Genomic DNA, 21,036 nt, shown 5'->3' on the forward strand with positions numbered 1-21,036 from the left:
ACACGTTATCGACAAACTGTCCCTGCTTTGCCCCTCACTTTTCTACCTCCACACAGATCTCTCAGCCTGGGCCACAAATCTGCAATATAGGGCCAATACCACCAGCCCGCATCGCAAGGGTGTTGAAGATTGAGTTAAAATTAGGAATGCTTGATGAATTCAGTCTTTGCAAATGCCAATAAAAAAATGACCTGATCGCAGATCAGAAATAGCTATTGCCCGATTTTGCACTTTCCTGAATTTTGCAATTGTATTTTTTGCTCTATAAGTCTCACTTTTTCCCTTCTAAAAAGGGGAAATTGTGTGTGTGTGTGTGTGTGCGCGCGCGCGCGTCTTATGGAGTGAATACAGGCTGCGCAGCTGTCCCAGAAGCCAGAACAGCAAGAGGGATTGCTGCTTTCACTGCGCAGCGATCCCTCTTGCTGTTTTGGCTTCTGAGATTCAGAATATTTTTTTTCTTGTTTTCCTCCTCCAAAAACTAGGTGCGTCTTGTGGTCTGGTGCGTCTTATAGAGCGAAAAATATGGTGCATTAAGCTAGGTTTGCTGTTGTTGTTAAATGTATACAGTATATACTCAGATAAAAGTAGGAACGGAACGAAATTATGTAAAAATGATACAGATCAGAATAACACAGACTGGGCCATCTCTAGCTAATTCAGACGACACATTCTGGATAGCAGTGTTTCTCAGCACCACTGAAAGATTTAGTGGATGAATGGCACTCATCAGCTCCAGCACTCATGCCATGTCCAGAGAAGGCACAACCGAATGGATAAACTCAGAAAAAAGATAACAGTACCATTTGGCAGGAAGCTCTCAATTCCAGATTATGTTTTATACTTGGCTGGGGGGCGGGGGGAAGCTGCAGTAAGATCAGAGAGCTAAAACCCTTTTATTAGAACCAGTTTGGAGCAGGGGAGGGAAATCACTGAAAAGTATGGAAGGAGTGTGTGGAATTTGCCTTCTGCATAAGCACACACACAGAGGTCAACTGAAGAGTACCAGTTCCCTTCAGGCAAAGGCTGTTCCACACTTGGCTTGTGGGGGGGGGGGGGGCCACACATTTAGCACAACGGCTCCACAGAGACACCTGCTGCCCATGCAGGGGAAGGGGAGGAGTGGCACGCAAAATTATACGTGGCACTTTCTGGAAAAGGGGTGGGCAAGACACATTTATGGCTGCAGGATGACACACAGCTACAAATGATGGCCCTGTCTCTTAGAACTGACCAGATGACAGATTTATTTAGGACTGCACTTATCTTGGCCCTCCTCTTCCTTTCCAAGGGAAATCCAGAAGGGGTTATCAATAAAACATACAAAGGAAAATATGAAGCCATACTGTTAAACCTCAATATTTCAAAAGAAGAACAGGGATCTGGTGGGCTTCTTCAGAGAGATCGTTCCTCAACTGGGGTGCTACTACCAAGGCAGCCCTACTGCAGACACCAAAAAACTTTAGATCTTAGGTAAGTGGAATGGGGAGCAGGACTTCTCCCATTAAAGCGGGGTTTGGTGGAGTACAAGTTGCAGAAAAACTATAAGGAATGTGAGCTCCCCTTTTCAGCAGGAACTGGGACCGAGTCTCCAAAGCTGTGTGAGCTGCAAGCCCATGAAGGAATAAGGTAAAAACATCAGCCTTTAGGGTTGTCAGGTAGTATAAAGTCTAGGGGGCAGCTACTTGCAGCCTCTGCTTGCTGAACTTACTTTTAAACGTTCTGCACAGATTCTGGATTCAATGCAAACGGAAGACAGAATTGGCTGTTGGTGTTCGCAGTGCAGATGAACATTACCCAGGACCCTGTCTAAGCAGCTGTTCTCAAACTTTTTTCTCTGGGCCACACTCTCAGAATAAAAATTTGCTCATGCCACACCAGTTTTTTTTTAAATTGATTTATACCTTAGAGCTCAACTATTTCATAATATGATCAAGAGACATCCAGAAAATATAAAACATAAGAACAGGAAGCATTACCAAAATATAATATTGATTGTCCTTGAATCTTCCTGCTGTACTTGCAATCGTCTCCTGCTACGTCAGTGTGACATGCCGTACTCTTTGAGAACCACTGGCCTAACTTGAAAGAGCTGTGGATTGGACTCTGAAAATTCCTACTGTCCAGTTTTATAACCTACCATTAGTACAAAAGAAGGGTGGGGGAGTTAAAATTTGTGAACTAATGAAAGCATTAAAATCGAATTCCATCTTCTGAACCCAAGAATCAATCAATTTATGCTAGGCCAGTATTTTCTACTCCGACTGGGAGCTGCTTCCCAGAGTTTCAGACAGAGGGCCTTTCCTGTCATTTGAGACATGGCCCTTTTTTCAATCCCAGGGGCTGAACCTCGGGTCTTTATTTTATTTATTAAAGTATTTATATGCTACCATCTCATGAAATATTAGGGTGGTGCACAGCAATGCGTATATAATAAAACTTAAGATCTTCCGCATGCAAATATATGTACTCTGCAACTAAACTAAGTTTCCTTCTTGATCCTACAAAGAATTGTTTAAACACTGTTAGCCACCCCAGGTTAGTGGGAGTTATATAAATTGAAATTAAATAAAATGTACATTGCAGTTTAATTCAAGAATATTTGGAAACACTTCTCTCTCTTAAAACACTGAGTCATTGTACAAGAGTTACTTAGTAAGCCGACATCCACATTCTCAAGAATGACTGCAATTTATTTTTCTTAAACGTTAACTAACATTCCTGGCTTGAATATTATCCATCCTTGATCTGATACTTCCCAGACACTTCATTGATATTATGTCCTCTTAACAGGACTTCACGCACTTAATTCCACTTTTGGCAACTCCTAGTGGAAAGTTTCAACAAAAGTTATACTGAAAGTGCAGAGACAAGTCTCATATGCCTCTCAGAAAAGCACCTCCATCCAACCCGCTCCAGCGCCACTAAACAAAGGCTGGACTTAATATATTCATTCGTCTCTTCCGAGAGCTTCACACTTATCCATATGCCTTCTTTATTGGTCTGAAGGCAATCTGCTCTGGAAGCCCCAAGATATTTAATAAATTTCATTTGTTTATTCATTTAAAAGATTTTTAAAACTCATCTCTCACAACACACTGGCCTCACAAGGTGACCTACGAGGCTCAAGCATGGGAAAATACGACTACAAGACACACACGGACAGTTGCACAATTCAGACAAACGCAGACTTGAATAAATTTGCCGTCAGAATTTTTGTTTAATAAAACCCAGCAGGGATGAGGGCATACATGTCTCCCTGGGAAGCGGATTCCAAAGGTGTGGGACAACCACAGAGGACCTGCCAGCCTAAAAGCGTTCAGTGGCAAGGGCACTTATCTCAATGCTCAGACAGGATCAGGCAAGCGTAGGTGGTCCCAACCCATTTAGGACTTTAAAGACCCAAGTTGGCACCTTGAATTGGGCTCAGAAATGAACATGCAGCCAAATGAAAGTGACACAGTGTACATGAAATGAGCTGAACAGCAGCTCTCACAAGCAACTGTGTTCTGTACCAGTTGGTGTTCCTGAACAGCCTTTAAGGGTGAACCTATGGAGAGCACACTGAAATAATCAAACCTGGACATAACCATGGCATGCACCACTGTGCCAGACTCTTCCTTCTCTAGTTAGGGTCCCAGCTGTCAAACTGGCCCTCCTAGTAATGTCATCTGTGCCTCCACAGGCAGCCAGGAACCCAGGAGTGCTCCCAGACTGCGTACCTGGCCTTTCAGGAGAAGAGTGATCCCATCCAGACAGATCTAAACCTCCTTCCAGATCAGCAGGCCTTCCAAATGGAGTACAGTACTTCTGTTTTATCCAGATTACGTTTCAGCTTGTTAGCTCTCAACTAGCAACTACCTTGGTTTTTTTTGAGGAGCAGCACTTTCTGCCAGACGCATCCAGCAAACAAAGCCACCATCCACACCCTACGTTCTATGGCAGCTTCAAAGCCTCAGCCCATTAACGAGATTCCCAGGTTCACAGCTGTACCTTTATCTCTCATTCTAACACAGCATTAAGCATTCCACAAGTTGCTATTCTGCAAGCGCTCAGCTGAGACCAAGTTAGTGCGCAGAAAGTGGAGTAGAAGGGAATTCCTAGAACTTCAGATAAATCTTACTGCAGACCGCAGAACGGATGGAAACAGAAACTGTACCTGAACAAAATGAAACCCAGTGATTCAACAGCTGCACGTCTCACATCATCATTGACATCACTCACCTAATAAAAAAGGAAAAAAAACAGCAAAAAGTCAGGGCAAAATACCTAAAGTGCACAGAAATATCTAGAAGGTACTAATGCATTTTTTTTCAGAGATGTGCAGATGGATTTAAAATGGACCACAGCCATCAAATGACTGGTATCATTAGACCATGACACTCTTCTGCTGGAATAGGTAAAAGATAAAAAGTAAAGGACCCCTGGACAGTTACGTCCAGTCAAAGGTGACTATGGGGTTGCAGCGCTCATCTTGCTTTCAGGACAAGGGAGTTGGCATTTGTCTAGACAGCTTTCTGGGTCACGTAGCCAGCATGACTAAACTGCTCTGGCGCAACGGAACACCATGATGGAAGCCAGAGCGTATGGAAATGCCGTTTACCTTCCCACCACAGCTGTACCTATTTATCTACTTGCACTGGCATGCTTTCGAACTGCTAGGTTGGCAGGAGCTGGGACAGAGCAACGGGAGCTCACCCTGTCACGAGGATTCGAACCGCTGACCTTCTGATCGGCAAGCCCAAGAGGCTCAGTTATTCTCAAAGTAGACCCATTCAAAGTACAATATGCTCCAGAGCCAGCTATACTTACAGCAACATGCAACAGACGTCTGATTGCCTTGTTGTTTCCTGAGCCACAGTAAGCCATTGCAACAGTATACATCCCTGAACGGCGGAGGATCGGATCCTGGAAGAGGTAGAGCACTTTAACATTTAAACTGTTACATACCGGGGGGTGGGGTGGGAGGGTGGAATCAAAGGAGAAAGACTCTGAATTCCTGAGCTAGATGAACCACCGGAGTGACAGCTTCCTATGAGCTCACTTTCCGACTCTATTTTTAAAAAGTTGTGGTGTGATCCATTACTGAGTTGGAAAGTGGCTTCTTTTAAAAATACCAGCACCGATTTTCCATTAAAACTGCTACCTAGGACTTGCAGGAAAAACCTAAAATCCCGCTGAAATATGATGCATGACCTGCAAATCTTAAATTTATCAAAAGCTGACCAAACTACTACTAGAAACCAATCAGCTGAAGACTCCAGTCAGTATTCAGATTCTTGAGCAAACCAGCCTCCCCAGCCATTGAAGTCTTTTTATTTGCTTTTGGGTTCTGAGCATCTAGAACACACTTACGCTAAATAAATACTCAAGAACAATAGTATGAAAAGCTTATGGCCTTTATGCCAATCAAAGCTAAAAACTGTATATTGTCTGTATTGCTCTGTGCGATGCTGCTTTAGATCACAGGCAGGCAGAAGACAGATGTCTGAGTAATTTAAAGTAGATCAGCAAGGATTTCTGACTCAGGTTTCTAGTAAAATCAAAGTAGACTTCACAAATCTCACGTTTGCCCACCCCAGCTTAGAAGGCTGAAGAACACTACGTGCTTTACGTCTCAATCAACAGCCAAAAGATCTTCCAAAATTAATCCATTCCATATTTAGCAGCTTTTTTCGTTTAATTGTTCATAGAGTGGGCCAGAAAGCTTGCTGGTGGCTAATTAAGTCAGTAGATAAATTTTGGCAAGACACTATACTTCAACCTTAATCAAGCATCCTATAATAACATGGGGCTTTGAAGAACCTCTGCTATAAAAAAATGGCATTTACTCTAGTTCATTATGTATTAATTTTTACCCGATTCCTGTCTTGGGAGGCAGGTTGTGGGTTAGAAGGTGGACTATTTTACACAGACACTCTAAAGTGCTAAAAGGCAAGTATTATTAAGATACCCTGAAGAAAAAGGCTGAAGCGGAATGGGTAGTTTTGCAGGAAGAGCTACACTCACCTTATCTCTGCAGAGGCTCTCGATGAGGGCATCTGCCTCCTCCATCCTGCCATACATCACCAAGGCAATGCCAACTGCCAGACCCCGCAAGATCTTCTCATGCTGGGTTTCTTGGGCATATCCCACCATGTCCTCAATCGCCTGCGCATTTTTAGACCCAAGCATCACCAGCCCAAGAGCCAGCCCAGCTGCTTCACCTTTAAGGGGGGAAAGGAAGAAACTAAAGACAGGAGCACAACAGGACTTCACCACTGCTTCTGCCTGCCGTCCTGAGTAGAGTACACAGGATGATGGGTTGCCCTGCGGTGGAAGGAGTAGGTTTAAGACACACACTTGTGTCCACGGCAGTTGCTTACCTGTCACAGCATCATCTTGGTACAAGTTAGTTTTGAGAAGGTCGTAGACATCCTGGCGGGCAGTTCCCATGGCAGCCAAACCAAGTCCCAGGCTGCCCCCATGTCGGACAATCTGCAAGAAAAGTAAGAGAGATTTTTCTTTTCTCTCTGTGACTCTACTTAAAACTTCTCAGGAGGGCTACGAAGATCAGAACACAGTCCTCACTCTTGGAGTGAGACAGAGAACCCATGAACTCATTCCACATTCAACTCTTGGTAGTCATTTTTCTAGTCATTCTGCATTGCAGGGGGTTGGACTCAATGAAGAAGAAGAAGAAGAAGAAGAAGAAGAAGAAGAAGAAGAAGAAGAAGAGTTTGGATTTGATATCCCGCCTTTCACTCCCTTTAAGGAGTCTCAAAGCGGCTCACATTCTCCTTTCCCTTCCTCCCCCACAACAAACACTCTGTGAGGTGAGTGGGGCTGAGAGACTTCACAGAAGTGTGACTGGCCCAAGGTCACCCAGCAGCTGCAGGTGGAGGAGCAGGGAAGCGAACCCGGTTCCCCAGATTACAAACCTACCACTCTCAACCACTACACCACACTGGCTGTGGTGTCCCTTCCAACTCTACAATTCTATGCAAAAATTACATTTCCATTACAGTGGATGCTCAGGTTGTGAACGTGGTCGGTGCAGGATGCACGTTCGCAAGCCACAGCGTTCGCAACCCGCGTCTGTGTGGGTTGCGATTCGGTGCTTCTGCGCATGTGCGACTATCGAAACCCGGAAGTAACCCATTCCGGTACTTCCAGGTTTCGGTGGTCCGCAACCCCAAAAAATGCAGCCTGAAGCGGCTGTACCCCGAGGTATGACTTCATCTTCCTTCCTTCACTGTGATGTAATTTTCAGCATTTGAAAAACAACAACACATTATTGATTCTTCATGTGAGCCAACCACATTTTACCTTGCACCTTTTTTATTTATGGCCTTTATATCCTACACTTCAATAAAACTTCTGGGGCAGCTAACGTAATCGTCAGCTAAGTGTTGAGAAGTCCAGCGACCCACATGCTATCCCTAAGGCACTCAATCACCTGTGCAGGTGACTCACAGGAGACAATACTTACATCATTGCTGGCATTCTTCAGCTGGTTCAGCAAATAGTCTATGATATCACCACCATGATTGGCATGGATGAGTCCCAGGGCGTAAAGCCCACCACCTTCCTGATAGGCAGACCCTGGGGACGTGTCTTTCGGCAGATACGTTGCCATTAACTGAAGAGCTTCTTTCTCATGACCCTGTAAATTCACAAGGAATAAAGAGAGAACTATGAAGAGCTTTGATGTGTCAGCCCAAGGAGGGGGGTTCATCTTCTGCAGCCATTTTCTCCCAATGGGAACTAAGCTGAACTAATTTAGTATGGATTTGATACTATGAACTTAGCAGGCACATGCATCTTGCATGTACCCTGTGATGGACAAGCAGTTTGCATCCCTTTTTGAATGCACATTGAAGTGAAGGCACAAGGCTGGGGGTTGATCATCAGGTGAGCTGCGCACAGGTGAGCTGCATGCAAGCTGCTGGCTAGCCCTGTGGAGCCTCCTTTTATTGAGACAAATATGCAAACCAGGCAGATACATCTTGGCCTGTGACCTTTACACATCTTCGGTCCCGAGATCGTGGGGTGGTACAAAGTTATTTTGGCACCTGTTTCCACCTGTCATTTTCCCCTTGCACAGTATATGACGAAGGAGACAAAAGGTCTCGGACAAAGGTTACAGACAGGACACTGCAGAGTACTGAGACCGCAAAAGGTCAGACAGAGGGAACGATGTTCAGACAGCTGTGGCTTGTCGGTGAGGGGGAGTATGCTACGCACCCCAGGGTCACGCGTGCAGGCAGACTGTGACACTCCGAGGGGAGTGTGCTCCCTCCGGACCCCACTGCTCACTCCGCGATATCCCTACGCACATGTAGTGTACACACACACACACACACACACACTGTAAGGAACATGCACTGAGTCTATTTTGTGTCCACAGTAAAATATAGGCCAGTAAGAGAAGACTGCACTTGTAAATACTGTAGCTCAATGAAAGCGAAATTTAAAATTCTTATGTCTAAGAGTTTAATGTTACTGATAGTTGTGTAACATAAACCGGCAACAGGAGAACACATGCCACCTCCGTCTAAAAGCTGGGTCAGAACCTGCAATGTAAACAGAGGGCCTCAATATATCCTGAAGATGACAAGCCCACCAACACCCCAGATGTTATCAAAAACACTGTGATACATTTTAGTATTACCTTATGTATGACACCGAGGCTGGCTGTAGCAGTAAACTTTGCCCAGTTGGTAGCCCTGGCAAGCCACTCCAAATTATCTCTGCAGAGAGAAATATTGGGAATTGGTCTTAGTCTCAGAAGTGTTCAAACTTCCACATCACAGGAATAGAGTGTTTAGAAGTTGACTGCTTGTTTGACTTTGTCTGCTCTGGTCTAGTTTGACTCAAAGCTAGCAATATTGCAGCCAGAAATCTTTGTACAGTGGTACCTCGGGTTACATACGCTTCAGGTTACAGACTCCGCTAACCCAGAAATAGTACCTCGGGTTAAGAACTTTGCTTCAGGATGAGAACAGAAATTGTGCTCCGGTGGCATGGCGGCAGCAGGAGGCCCCATTAGCTAAAGTGGTGCTTCAGGTTAAGAACAGTTTCAGGTTAAGAACGGACCTCTGGAACGAATTAAGTACTTAACCCAAGGTACCACTGTATTCCAGGACCAAAACTTTCATCATAAAGGAAACAAAATTGCTGGACACGAAGTAAATTGCACAGTCCGGACTATTATTCCAAGGTGCTCATTTTCAACCATTTGGTCAATCTGCACAAGACAGGAGCACTGTATTTCTTTCTATTGTTTTCCTGCCCTGAACAAAGCATCAGAGTTACACTGCTTTTAAAACAAACATGTGAGGTTGGCACAGCTCTAAGAGGGAGCTCTGGCTAGGGCAAAGGGTCCTTCCTAGCTCAACAAGGATCCATCTCTGACTCTCCAGTGGTTAAATCAATGCACACTGGAAGAGATCATTATATGAGAGAATGACAATAAGCAGAGCACCATACCAATGTTCTCAGTCCTAAATATTGGGGCCCTTTGATAGCGTTATTTGAACATTCTCAAACCTAGAAATCCGAATGAATGAATAAATAAATAAATAAATAAATCCAAGACTTTCAGAAATGGCACCTTATCTTGCATTTGTGAAATTGCACACAAACGTCCCTGAACAAAACCTAAACAGTGGGACAATAGAAGTAGTTACAAAATTCTTGCTGATGGCTCAGTGCACCAATATATGAACCCAAGAAATGGCCTTAGGTCAAGTGAGACCACTCTTCCAAGCTGCTGGAAAAGCCTGATCGATTCTTGACTTGCCACAGGCCTCTAAAAAACCCGTCTGTCCCAGGCCTTCCAGCCAAGATCCTCCACATGCAAAAGCACTCTCTCAACAGTATCAAATGCCATTTGTAGAAAAGGATGGCGAAAGACTGCTCTCCTCCAACCGTAGCAGATTAATTTATGCCCCCAAGAGGTGATATGGTGCTCCGCTGAAGGCTTTTACCTAAGGAACTGGTCACTGGTTGTTCCACAATGCATAAAGGAGTTTGCTATGACTGTTGCTGTGTGACAGACAGAGTTCCGTACGGCGTCCTGGAGAGGCAAAACAGAAAGGTCACACCAAGCAAAGAGGAACATGAGCATACTGTATAGAGAAACCTCATGCGTAGCCGTGTGCTCAGGTCCTAGCATGGTAACTTTCCTTTTGCCTTTTCTGTTTCTGACTGTTCAGATCACAAAATCCATGTTGTAAAGCAAATATGATCTGTATTTCTTACAGTATGCTGCCAGAAATTTGTTGACTTGTCTGAAAACTTCTGAACTAAGCTTTTTTTAGGAAAAAAAAATACAACACAAATCTCACGAGGAAAGGCTGAAGGATATACATGCAGAGACAGATTAAAGGATAATAAGCGCGGTCTGATGGGTATAAAACAGTACCCACCCCCCTCTACTGATGGACAATAGGCCACTGCCTAAAACTTCAGGGAGGCTGATTCAAGGCTGAATATTATCTGCTAATGTCCATTGTTAAAAAATGCTGTATTTGGTTCCTTTATTAACTGTCACATATTAGCCCAGCAGGAATAGTATAATTGGAGAGAATTTGTGTAAGAACTTAAAGATGTTATCCAACGAAGTACTGTATTTACGTTCGCAGAAGGACTTCAGGCTGCACAGTGGAACTAGACATTCTGCTCCACATGCCCCCCACCCAAAAAAATTAAAATCTGTTATGGGTTTCCTCCAACCTTTTAGAGCAGAGTTGGGGAGGGTCTAAGAGGAGTGCGTAGGGACAGGGGAGGAAACAGAGACCCTTGTACTAAGGGAGCGACTTCACTGGAGTCCTCAGTTCCCCCACTAGAACCCCTTTTCTCTTGGATCAAGAACCCTCCTTGCTGCTATTGCATCTTAGCTTCTTAGCTTCTCTGCTGGGACAGCTCATTTGGGGTAGAACTTTTTAAAGAAATCTCCTTTTGCATATTACAATTAACTCTTTTGTGTTTTTCTCTATGTACTATACTCTCATACCACATTTTGCTAATATGCAAATATTCTTTGAAATTTTGAAGTAAATTAGTTTTTAATAATAATAAAAAAATATTTATATTCCACCCTCTCCGGGCTCAGATAAAATCACAATCAATTAATTGAAATACATTCTAAAATCAGTTCATTCAAATATCAATTCTGAATCAAATTAATGGCAACCATTGGGCTACAGTTCTATGAGGATTACAGAAGGAGAGAGGGGGTCAAGGCTGTGCCTTGGCCAAAGGCCTTGTGGAACAGCTCCATCTTGCAGGCCCTGCGGAAAGATGTCAAGTCCCGCAGGGCCCTAGTCTCTTGTGACAGAGCGATTCCACCAGATCGGAGCCACAGCCGAAAAAGCCCTGGCTGTGGTTGAGGCCAGCCTAACCTCTCTGTGGCCTGGGACCTCCAAGATGTTTTTATTTGAAGACCGTAAGGTCCTCTGTGGGACATACCAGGAGAGGCGGCAAAAGGCCTTTTGCTCAAGTCTTTATTAATTTAAATATTCTCAGTATCATTCTGCTCAGAGTCCACAGCGCAGAACACAGAGGCACACTTCCTTCATGGGTTTTATTCCTTTACCTTTTACTCAGAGTACACCTGTTGGAATTAACAGACCTAACTTTGCCACGTTCATAATTTCATTGGGTCTACTCTAAGTAACACTGAGCTAGACAACACTCCTTATAGTGTATTAAATAGCTAGCTGGTAAAGTAATGCTATCGAAATGTCAAGATGCATTATTCAGCCTCGAATCCAAAATTATCTCCCAGTGCTTGAAGAAGCAAGCTCACACAAATCATATATAGGCCTTACCTTTGTGTTTTTTAGAATCATGAGGTCTGTGTTGTTGTTTCGTATTAAGAACTGCAGATGTAACTCAATGGCCATTTCACCACTTAATATTTTAATCATTTTGGGGATCTGATCTTTCGACTCTGGGTTCTTCGTATATGCACACGCAGAAAAAGACAAAAAAGATTACTTTTCAAAATCCCAACAAGTATCTCAAAACACCAGTACCACCTTAACAGCCATGGTCACTTTGGCAAGTTTACATTTACCAAGTACAGCTAGATTTATTTTGCCATCTCCATCAATATTCATGAGATACAGGTGTGGCCAGGCAGTTCAGTACCTTCAATGTTTCATCCTCTATATTCATTTATTGTAAAAAAATTAATAAATGTATATTTAAGTACAGTGGTACCTCTGGTTGCGAACGGGATCCGTTTTGGAGCCCCGTTCGCAACCTGAAAGAAACGCAACCTGTGTCTGCGCACGTGCACCATTTGCCGCTTCTGCGCATGCATGTGATGTCATTTTTGCACATCTGTGCATGCGTGAGCAGCGAAACCCGGAAGTAACCCTTTCCGGTACTTCCGCGTTGCTGTGGGACGCAACCTGAAAAAATATAACCTGAAGCAAATGTAACAAGAGGTATGACTGTATATTTCTGTAGGAAACATTCCACTGATGAGACTCATAAACTACAGCCATAACTAGGAGTGGGAAGACTTTGGGCTTGTCAGATCTACAGCACTTTGTTTTTCACTAGAACCCCAAGACAGAGCTAGGTGCAAAACAGATACAGGTAGAATTAAGAGAATAGGGTATCTCTTTTGTGTGTTCTCAGGCGAAGAGTTTGCTTTCACTAACAAGACTGAACTAAGCTCACAGTACTTCCATTCAGAATTCCATTCCTGTTAGCTTTTCTCATTTCACCAGCCAAATTTAGGTAGGAACAGTAGTTTTGTTATTTCCATTGCTAAACAACCAGGAACAAGAAAACCTTCACCACCTACTGCAAATCCTGCAGGGGTCTACTAATAGATCCCAATCTACTTTCTGACCAACCCTACCTTAAGCTAATCCCTCTCAATTCTGCCTTTTCAAAGTGCATTCCAGCATTAAGTTGAGGAATACGTCTGGGATAATTTCCGCATGCGTTCACCTTGGCAGCGCTTATTTTTCACAAAGGAAACAATTCGAGACACACTTCTTCCCAAAGGCTCAGTCAAACAGCATGGAATCTCTACCAATGCATGGGATCTCTACTTCACTCAAGACTAGCCTTTTTTTCTTTTTAAACATTTGTATCTGCTTGAAGGTCATTTACCGTATTTTTCGCTCTATAAGACGCACCAGACCACAAGACGCACCTAGTTTTTGGAAGAGGAAAACAAGAAAAAAAATATTCTGAATCTCAGAAGCCAGAACAGCAAGAGGGATCACTGCGCAGTGAAAGCAGCGATCCCTCTTGCTGTTCTGGCTTCTGTGATAGCTGCGCAGCCTGCATTCGCTCCATAAGACGCACACACATTTCCCCTTACTTTTTAGGAGGGAAAAAGTGAGTCTTATAGAGCAAAAAATACGGTAATTTCCTTGCAACATCCACACAAGCAACACAGAGAAAACCTCCACAATTTGGAGGCAATTTGCACTATGCCCAGAAAATGGCCTGGGAGCACCACGGCTGTAGGAATTACTGAAGAGCCCCATATAAGACTGACTCTTGTAAGAGGAAGGCGACATAAAAAGCCCTACATTTAGGGTAATTTCTTTTCCTTTCTTACCCTACTGTATTTGGTGCTTTCTCCTCCAAGCGTCACAAGCAGCTGCAAAGTGCGACTTTTTCAACTTAAATATTTACAACTGCAATCAATGACCAAATAAGGCATTATTTTGTTTCCTACTTTCAAGGGCAAACCTTTATAACCCACACTAATGCACCGAACAGTAAAACAGCAATAAATCTTTACGTGGGCTTCACAGGGCAGCTCTGATCTTTTATTGTTGGAAAAACACGCTGCATTAAGCAAGCATTCCATCCCCGAAAGATATGGAATTAGTAACTCTCTCATCCCTAGAAGTCACTGTTATCTGAGGGTGATCTGTTGTATAGGTTCTGAAAGTAGTAAAATCACAGCAGCCAAAGTCAAGTTGATCTAGGACTATAACCCTGTGATTGTGTGCTTCGGGGAAGAGAATATACAACGTGCTCCACAGCCTTTCAAGGCTGTAGTGAGACAACTGTGCAATTCCTCTGCTTGCTTGATAGTTGGTTCTCTGTTTTATAGCAAGATATGCAAGGATGTTGTGTTTTTAATAATATTGTGCATTACCCTGAAGCTCACAGGATAAAATGCAGTCAAGAAATCTTATGAAATAAACAAACTGTGCATCAAGGATGCTTTACACACAGCAACACTTACGGTTTGGACAGCCTTCACTGCAGCAACAGGACTATTTGTCTTTTCTTCTGTCTCCATGGTATCACTATAAGAAAATAGAGAGAAAAACAGTCTAACTTGCATTGTAACCTATGCCAAAACTATTGAGAAGGGCACAGGCATCAATAAGGGAATGAACATTTAGTTTCACAGTCCTAATGCTTCTACAAGTCTCCACACCTCTTAAAACAAGAGAGAAAAGGCAACTCATGTTCACAACTGAGACCAGTCAATACGGAATCAAATGCTGAAGCTTTTTCTGCACTTGACCACTGAAGATTGCAGTTGTGGGAATACCTATTTGAATCCCCACCCCCAATAGCAGGAGTATGCCTTTCCCTTTATGTACAACTTTGCAAGGCTGAATCCGTCTCCCTTCTGTGCTCTTTGTTCTATAGGGAGCCTTAAAAAAAAGAGGTATATATAAACACCGACAAATGGGGAAAACTGACCTGCGAGCGCTCTGGAAGTTTATTTCTAAGAGACACATGAACCACAGTCATAACTGGGGGTGGGGAGACTTTGGGCTTGTCAGATCTACAATACTTTGCTTTTCAACAGAACTGTAGGAGGAATCTATGGCTATCTGGGGGACGGACGGGACTCAGTATCTTAAACCAAACTACAAGTTCCAAGGTTATTGCTGGAGAGGCGGCACAATTTTGTTGTGTAGATACAATGACTGAAGTGTGTGCGGTATTTACATACACTCAAGGGAGAAGTTGCACAGGGCACAACTGCTTGGTCCTCTTCTCTTTAGTTCAAGAAGCAGATTCCCTGACATCTAACCAAAACCCACCCCGTGATCCCAAGGCTAGCTCTGCCATACACCACATTGGAGGGCAATTCATCTTGCAGCTCAGCACCTGACAGTATTTGTGTCTTCAAGCCACATGCCATCCGTTTGGATGCTTCTCACACAAGCTCCCTTACCCTTCCTTCTCTGACCCTGGGACAGTCCCTGTGTTGGTTGACCCAGGCACAGAATGAATAGGGGTGCCAACAGTGCGGAGGTTCTGGATAACGGAAGAGAGGAACTGCTGGCTGGCACTTTCATACAAGTCAAAGCAGATCTGGTAAGCCATGAGAAGGTTGTCCTCCTTGACCAGCTTCTCCAAGATGTCGCTCACGGCCTGCGGGTCATCCAAGAAAATGAGGCACTGCAGGAGAGAGAAAAGTCAGAGGATGACTCAGCATAGAAGTACAGTGGTGCCCCACAAGACGAATGCCTCGCAAGACGGAAAATCCGCTAGACGAAAGGGTTTTCCGTTTTGGAGGTGCTTCGCAAAACGAATTTCCTATGGGCTTGCTTCGCAAGACGAAAATGTCTTGCGAGTTCCCACGGGTTTTTTTTCCTCCCCCCCCCCTTTTCTAAGCCGCTTATCAGCTGATCCGCTAAGCCACTTATCAGCTGATCCGCTAAGCCGCTTATCAACTGATCCGCTTATCAGCTGATCCACTAAGCCGCTAATAGCGCTAATCTGCTAAGCCGCTAATGGGCTTGCTTCGCAAGACGAAAAAACCGCAAGACTCGCAGAACGGATTCTTTTCGTCTTGCGAGGCACCACTGTAGGAGTTTCATAAGGCCAATGACTTCTTACCCATTCATTATGTAAAATTTACTAGAAACATGTATCTGAACCCCATTCCCAATGAGCTCATGTTAATGTTTGGAGTGGGGGGTGTTCCCCATTTATACGCTTTTATGGGCATTATTATAGTGGTTCCTGCATGCCATTGAAACCACTATAATATACCAAACAAGTCCCTGAAATAATTCTTCCTCCCTTCCTCTTTCCCCCTTTGTACCCCTTCACAATAACTCTGAGGTAGGCTACACAGAGATAATAGTTTTGTTCCACCCTCTCAGCTTTGTGGTTGAGCAAAAATGTAGAGTCCAAGGGTTGAAGATGTTCCTAGCGTGCAACGGAACTTCCCTGAGATTCTCTTCTTCCACATCTTCCCTGAACTCTCCCAAATCTGCTCTGACAGTTCCCCCATTCCTCCAGTTTCGTGGCAGAAGCAGAAGCCATTCCACTCATGCTGTGACTTCACTAATTCCACCCCAACCCTTTTCACTATCCCTCTCCGGCTTCTTTCAAGCACTCACACGGGAGCCAGTGTGGTGTAGTGGTGAAGAGCGGTAGTCTCGTAATCTGGGGAACCGGGTTCGAGCCTCCGCTCCTCCACATGCAACTGCTGGGAAATCCTTGGGCCAGTCACACTTCTCTGAAGTCTCTCAACAGTGTGGGTGCTTCAGCTGAGCCAAGCTACATCAGTTGTTGTGAGTTTCCCCTGAACCACAGGCCAAGGGGGCAGATCCACATGGAAGAATTTAAGCAAGAAGAAGAAGAAGAAGAAGAGTTTGGATTTGATATCCCGCCTTTCACTCCCCTTCAGGAGTCTCAAAGCGGCTAACATTCTCCTTTCCCTTCCTCCCCCACAACAAACACTCTGTGAGGTGAGTGGGGCTGAGAGACTTCACAGAAGTGTGACTGGCCCAAGGTCACCCAGCAGCTGCATGTGGAGGAGCGGAGATGCGAACCCGGTTCCCCAGATTAGGAGACTACCGCTCTTAACCACTACACCACACTTAAGCAAGGAGGTCCCAGCATGTATCCCAGTTAATTTGAGTTAGCAACCACATTTTTTTATGGATGATGTGCCTCTTACATTCCCCCCCCCTTCCTCCAAAGGGTGAAGTACACATGCCATCATCTGGCAGATACTATTACTCAGATACCCTCCTCTTCCCCTGCTCCCAAGGCAAACTAGCACGTGGTCTGTAGCCATATGTACACACATAGCACATTACCTGGCACACATTGATGAAGTCAGGTTTTTCTAGGTTCATGTAGATTTTAACCAGAACTCTCAGGACCTGGTTGCGGAATTGCTTATTCTGCATCAAAGACATGCAGAGTTTTAAGCTGTACGCCAGCATTCCAGGAACATCATTCTGCCATGAAAGAAAATATTGCTGTAAAATTATTTTTCACAATTGTAACTTATTTTTTGGAGGGTCGTGAGGTAGAGAGAGACAACAAATAATGCAAATGTGACAAAAACTAATCTGGCTAATCAACCCCAGCAAGTCTCACCAAACTGGCTTCAGTAATACTGAATGCAAAACATGAACACAATCCAAATTACTGGAAAGTGTACCTCATTCTATATCTCACTGCTGAAATTCCTACATACAGACAGGCAACATTTTGAGAACTGCCACAGCATAGTGCCCAAGACCATAAGCCAAGAAGTCTCATTTCAGCTAAAAGGCTGCTAGGTGACCTTAGATAATCCACTCCTAACTTCTAATTGGCACAATACATTTGCCACTTTTGCCGTGGCAAGTGTTACCCCAAACCTTGGTTAGGAACTCTTGCACCATCCAGTGCTAAAGGAAGCCTCAGTCTGTTCTCTAGGAGTCAAAGGGGAAAGCTGGAGATGACCACCTCAGCAATGGGTGGCCTTTTCAGTCCCGGGTGCAAGAGCATCCTGGGACATCCAGCACCAAGCCTGGAACTGCAGAGGGGGCAGTTATGATGGGCTTCAGAGGGCCTTGAAGCTAGGCAAGGGGTGCAGAGGGTTGTCCCTTGTGTGGAACTACAGAGCAAATACGAGGCAGGGGATGAACAGCCCAGGCCTCTGTATGTCTGCTGAGGAGCAAGTCCCACCGAAAGCTATTCTCAGGTAAGCATGCACAGGACTTCTGTTTCAGGGTGTGCCGGTGTCAAACATAATGTTCTGTTCTTTCACCCACCGATTCCAAAATGGTTTTCTCAAAGATATCCAGCCTGCGCGTCTCCAAAGCAATCCCAATGGCTTGCTTGTATTTGTGATCATCTAAACAGCGCTGGAACATCTTGTTGACAATCCCTTCCAGGCGCGGATCCACTGCCTTCTTTGCTCCCTCGGCCAGGTCGGCATTTTCCACACATTGTTTGGTGTAATGGTCAATGCACTTTGCTGGGAAAAGAAACACACATGCTCCGTGTTAAGCTTCTCCAACTGGCCCAATATATCCTCTGTCAATATATCCTCAGGATGAATAATAATAATAAGGATAATAAGAATAAGGATGAAGTACTAACATCTGTCAAGTTACAGCTGCAAATCAAAGCAAATAAACTTTCATCACAAAATCATTTATTAACTCAACAGCAGTGTAGGACTAAGACATTTATTGTCCTCTGATTTGAAGAAAAAAAAAACCCCCAATAATCCTGTGCTAAGCATTCATGGTTTCATCCCATGCAAGATTCTGCATGTGCTTCTTTGTACTGGGTCCAAATGTTGTATTCTGTGCAATCTCAGCTTTAATTATTAAAAACAAAGTTTCTCATCTTGCAAGATTATTTGTAGGATAAAGTCCCACTTCTCTTTCCTACATAGCTACCTTTGAACATCTCATGTTCTTCAGAACAATCCTCTGCTATACGCAGACATTCCTTCCACTCTTCATGCAAAGAGTCCATTACTGACAATACAGTGGTGCCTCGCAAGACAAAATTAATCCGTTCCACGAGTCTCTTCGTCTAGCGGTTTTTTCGTCTTGCGAAGCACCCCTATTAGCGGCTTAGTGGCTTAGCGCTATTAGTGGCTTAGAAAAGGTGGGGGGAGGGAAAAAACTCGCAAGACATTTTCGTCTTGCGAAGCAAGCCCATAGGGAAATTCGTCTTGCGAAGCACCTCAAAAGACGGAAAACTCTTTCGTCTAGCGAGTTTTTCGTCTTGCGAGGCGTTCGTCTTGCGGGACACCACTGTATGCTGCCCCTTGCACCTACTGACATAAAATCTAAAACTGGATTCCAAGTAAAAACTGCAAGTTTGTTTCACCACATTAAGCAAATTTAAATAAAGCAAACACTTCTCTTTCAAATCCTGGAAACCGGAACTTTGCCAAATCTGTATACTCCATTTAAAAAGGTAAAGGTAAAGGTACGGGCCAGTCTTGCCAGACTCTAGGGTTGCGTGCCCATCTCACTCTAGAGGCCGGGAGACAGCGCTGTCTGAAGACACTTCCGGGTCACGTGGCCAGCGTGACGAAGCCGCTTCTGGCGAGCCAGCGCAGCACACGGAACGCCGTTTACCTTCCTGCTGGAGTGGTACCTATTTATCTACTTGCACTCTGACGTGCTTTCGAACTGCTAGGTGGGCAGGAGCAGGGACCGAGCAATGGGAGCTCATCCCGTCACGGGGATTCAAACCGCTGACCTTCTGATTGGCAAGCCCTAGGCTCTGTGGATTAACCCACAGCACAACCCACATCCCTTTTAAGTACCCTCTTAAGTAAAAGGTAAAGGTAAAGGTACCCCTGCCTGTACGGGCCAGTCTTGCCAGACTCTAGGGTTGTGCGCTCATCTCACTCTATAGGCCGGGAGCCAGCGCTGTCCGCAGACACTTCCGGGTCACGTGGCCAGCGTGACAAGCTGCATCTGGTGAGCCAGCACAGCACACGGAACGCCGTTTACCTTCCCGCTGGTAAGCGGTCCCTATTTATCTACTTGCACTTAAGAGTACTTTCGAACTGCTAGGTTGGCAGGCGCTGGGACCGAACGACGGGAGCGCATCCCGCCGCGGGGATTTGAACCGCTGACCATGCGATCGGCAAGTCCTAGGCGTTGAGGTTTTACCCACAGCGCCACCTGCGTCCCATTTAGCACTCCATTTAGCACTTTGCTAAGCCAAGGTAGTCAACCAGAACGTTTTCCGATTCAGATCCCAGACTTACCAATGATCGTCTCCACATATTCTGAATTGTCATTGACATTGAAGAGGTTGCCTGCTCCCAGGGCATAGTTCAGTGATTCTTCAAAGGCTCCCAGGTGATAAAACACCTTTGAAGCCACCAGAGCAGCAAATTCACGACTCCGGAAGCCAACATCTTCATACAGGATTTCACTATAGCAAAAGCAAGGGAGAAACCATCAGCTGTCATGAATGACTCCTTTAAACAAAAACCAAATTTCACATATCAACTAACGTCCTGTGGATTATGGATATGCAATTCCTAAACCAAGAAATTGAGCTTATGGAATGTAGAATCTATTTTTCCCCCCTATTAACTAAGAGGTAAGACAGGTGCATTTCATCCTTGTGCTCTGAACAGAAAAACCACCCTAATGCCAGAAATTATTTTTTTCTTACATTTTGTCCACTGACTCAGAGATCTCTGCCCAGAAGTCATTGACAACAGCATTCAGTTTCTGAAGAGCAAATTCCTGCGAAAACCGAGAATTAAATTATTAGAGCTCTGCCCCCAGAATCCCACAAGTGCAGAGTTGTGTTACATAGATATGTCTTAAAAGTATAGCCATCTCTACCATGTAGTTTCCCAAAATAACTCTTACATTTACCAGCTTACTCTGTAATATCTGTCTAGAAGGATGCAGAAAATAACTTCTGTGCACAGTGTTAAGTTGGCCCCACTAAAGGAATGCAGGCAGGTGGCAGAAAATTATTTGACTACTTCCAGGCCACATTTGCATGTCTTCGTCTGACTTAAAAGGCAGAGTGCCAAGCTACCTTCTCCTCAGTGTGGCTGAGTAAGTAGAGAGTATAAAGCTATGACTACTTTCCTTTTACTTAGACCAGCTTGCTCACCATGGACCGGGGTCAGCCCTGCTTTCTTCTCAGACTAGGGTTTTACTTAAAGCTTAAAAATACCCAATGCAAGCCAAACATCACTGGAATCCACCAACACCTGTTTCTTCTTGAGTGAGGGTTGTCTTTCCTGACATCATTATGTTTTGGCTAACCATGTTATAAGCTATATGCTGTAAGAATGGCTGAACTGTCAACTAA

General features: G+C 44.4%; 1 protein-coding gene across 2 annotated transcripts in view; it reads right to left on the reverse strand.

Moving 5' to 3' along the window:
• PSMD1 (proteasome 26S subunit, non-ATPase 1) overlaps positions 1–21,036 on the reverse strand; it is a 90,411-nt gene that overhangs the window by 65,421 nt on the left and 3,954 nt on the right. For both annotated transcript variants that reach the window (XR_014564315.1, XM_083739317.1), the window contains exons 3-16: positions 20,380–20,453; positions 19,964–20,133; positions 17,994–18,199; positions 17,046–17,189; positions 15,164–15,390; positions 14,213–14,276; positions 11,814–11,942; positions 9,969–10,057; positions 8,651–8,729; positions 7,469–7,642; positions 6,363–6,474; positions 6,007–6,203; positions 4,810–4,905; positions 4,157–4,221 (exon numbers count right to left, since the gene is read on the reverse strand). Coding sequence is in view for 1 of the 2 variants with exons in the window: in XM_083739317.1 (XP_083595443.1) it covers positions 4,157–4,221; positions 4,810–4,905; positions 6,007–6,203; positions 6,363–6,474; positions 7,469–7,642; positions 8,651–8,729; positions 9,969–10,057; positions 11,814–11,942; positions 14,213–14,276; positions 15,164–15,390; positions 17,046–17,189; positions 17,994–18,199; positions 19,964–20,133; positions 20,380–20,453 (1,826 nt within the window). In the remaining variant the exon portion in view is untranslated. The remainder of the gene's footprint in view (positions 1–4,156; positions 4,222–4,809; positions 4,906–6,006; positions 6,204–6,362; positions 6,475–7,468; positions 7,643–8,650; positions 8,730–9,968; positions 10,058–11,813; positions 11,943–14,212; positions 14,277–15,163; positions 15,391–17,045; positions 17,190–17,993; positions 18,200–19,963; positions 20,134–20,379; positions 20,454–21,036) is intronic.

This window comes from Podarcis gaigeae (genome assembly GCF_964106915.1).
Source record: "Podarcis gaigeae genome assembly, chromosome: 5".
Lineage (NCBI taxonomy): Eukaryota > Metazoa > Chordata > Lepidosauria > Squamata > Lacertidae > Podarcis > Podarcis gaigeae.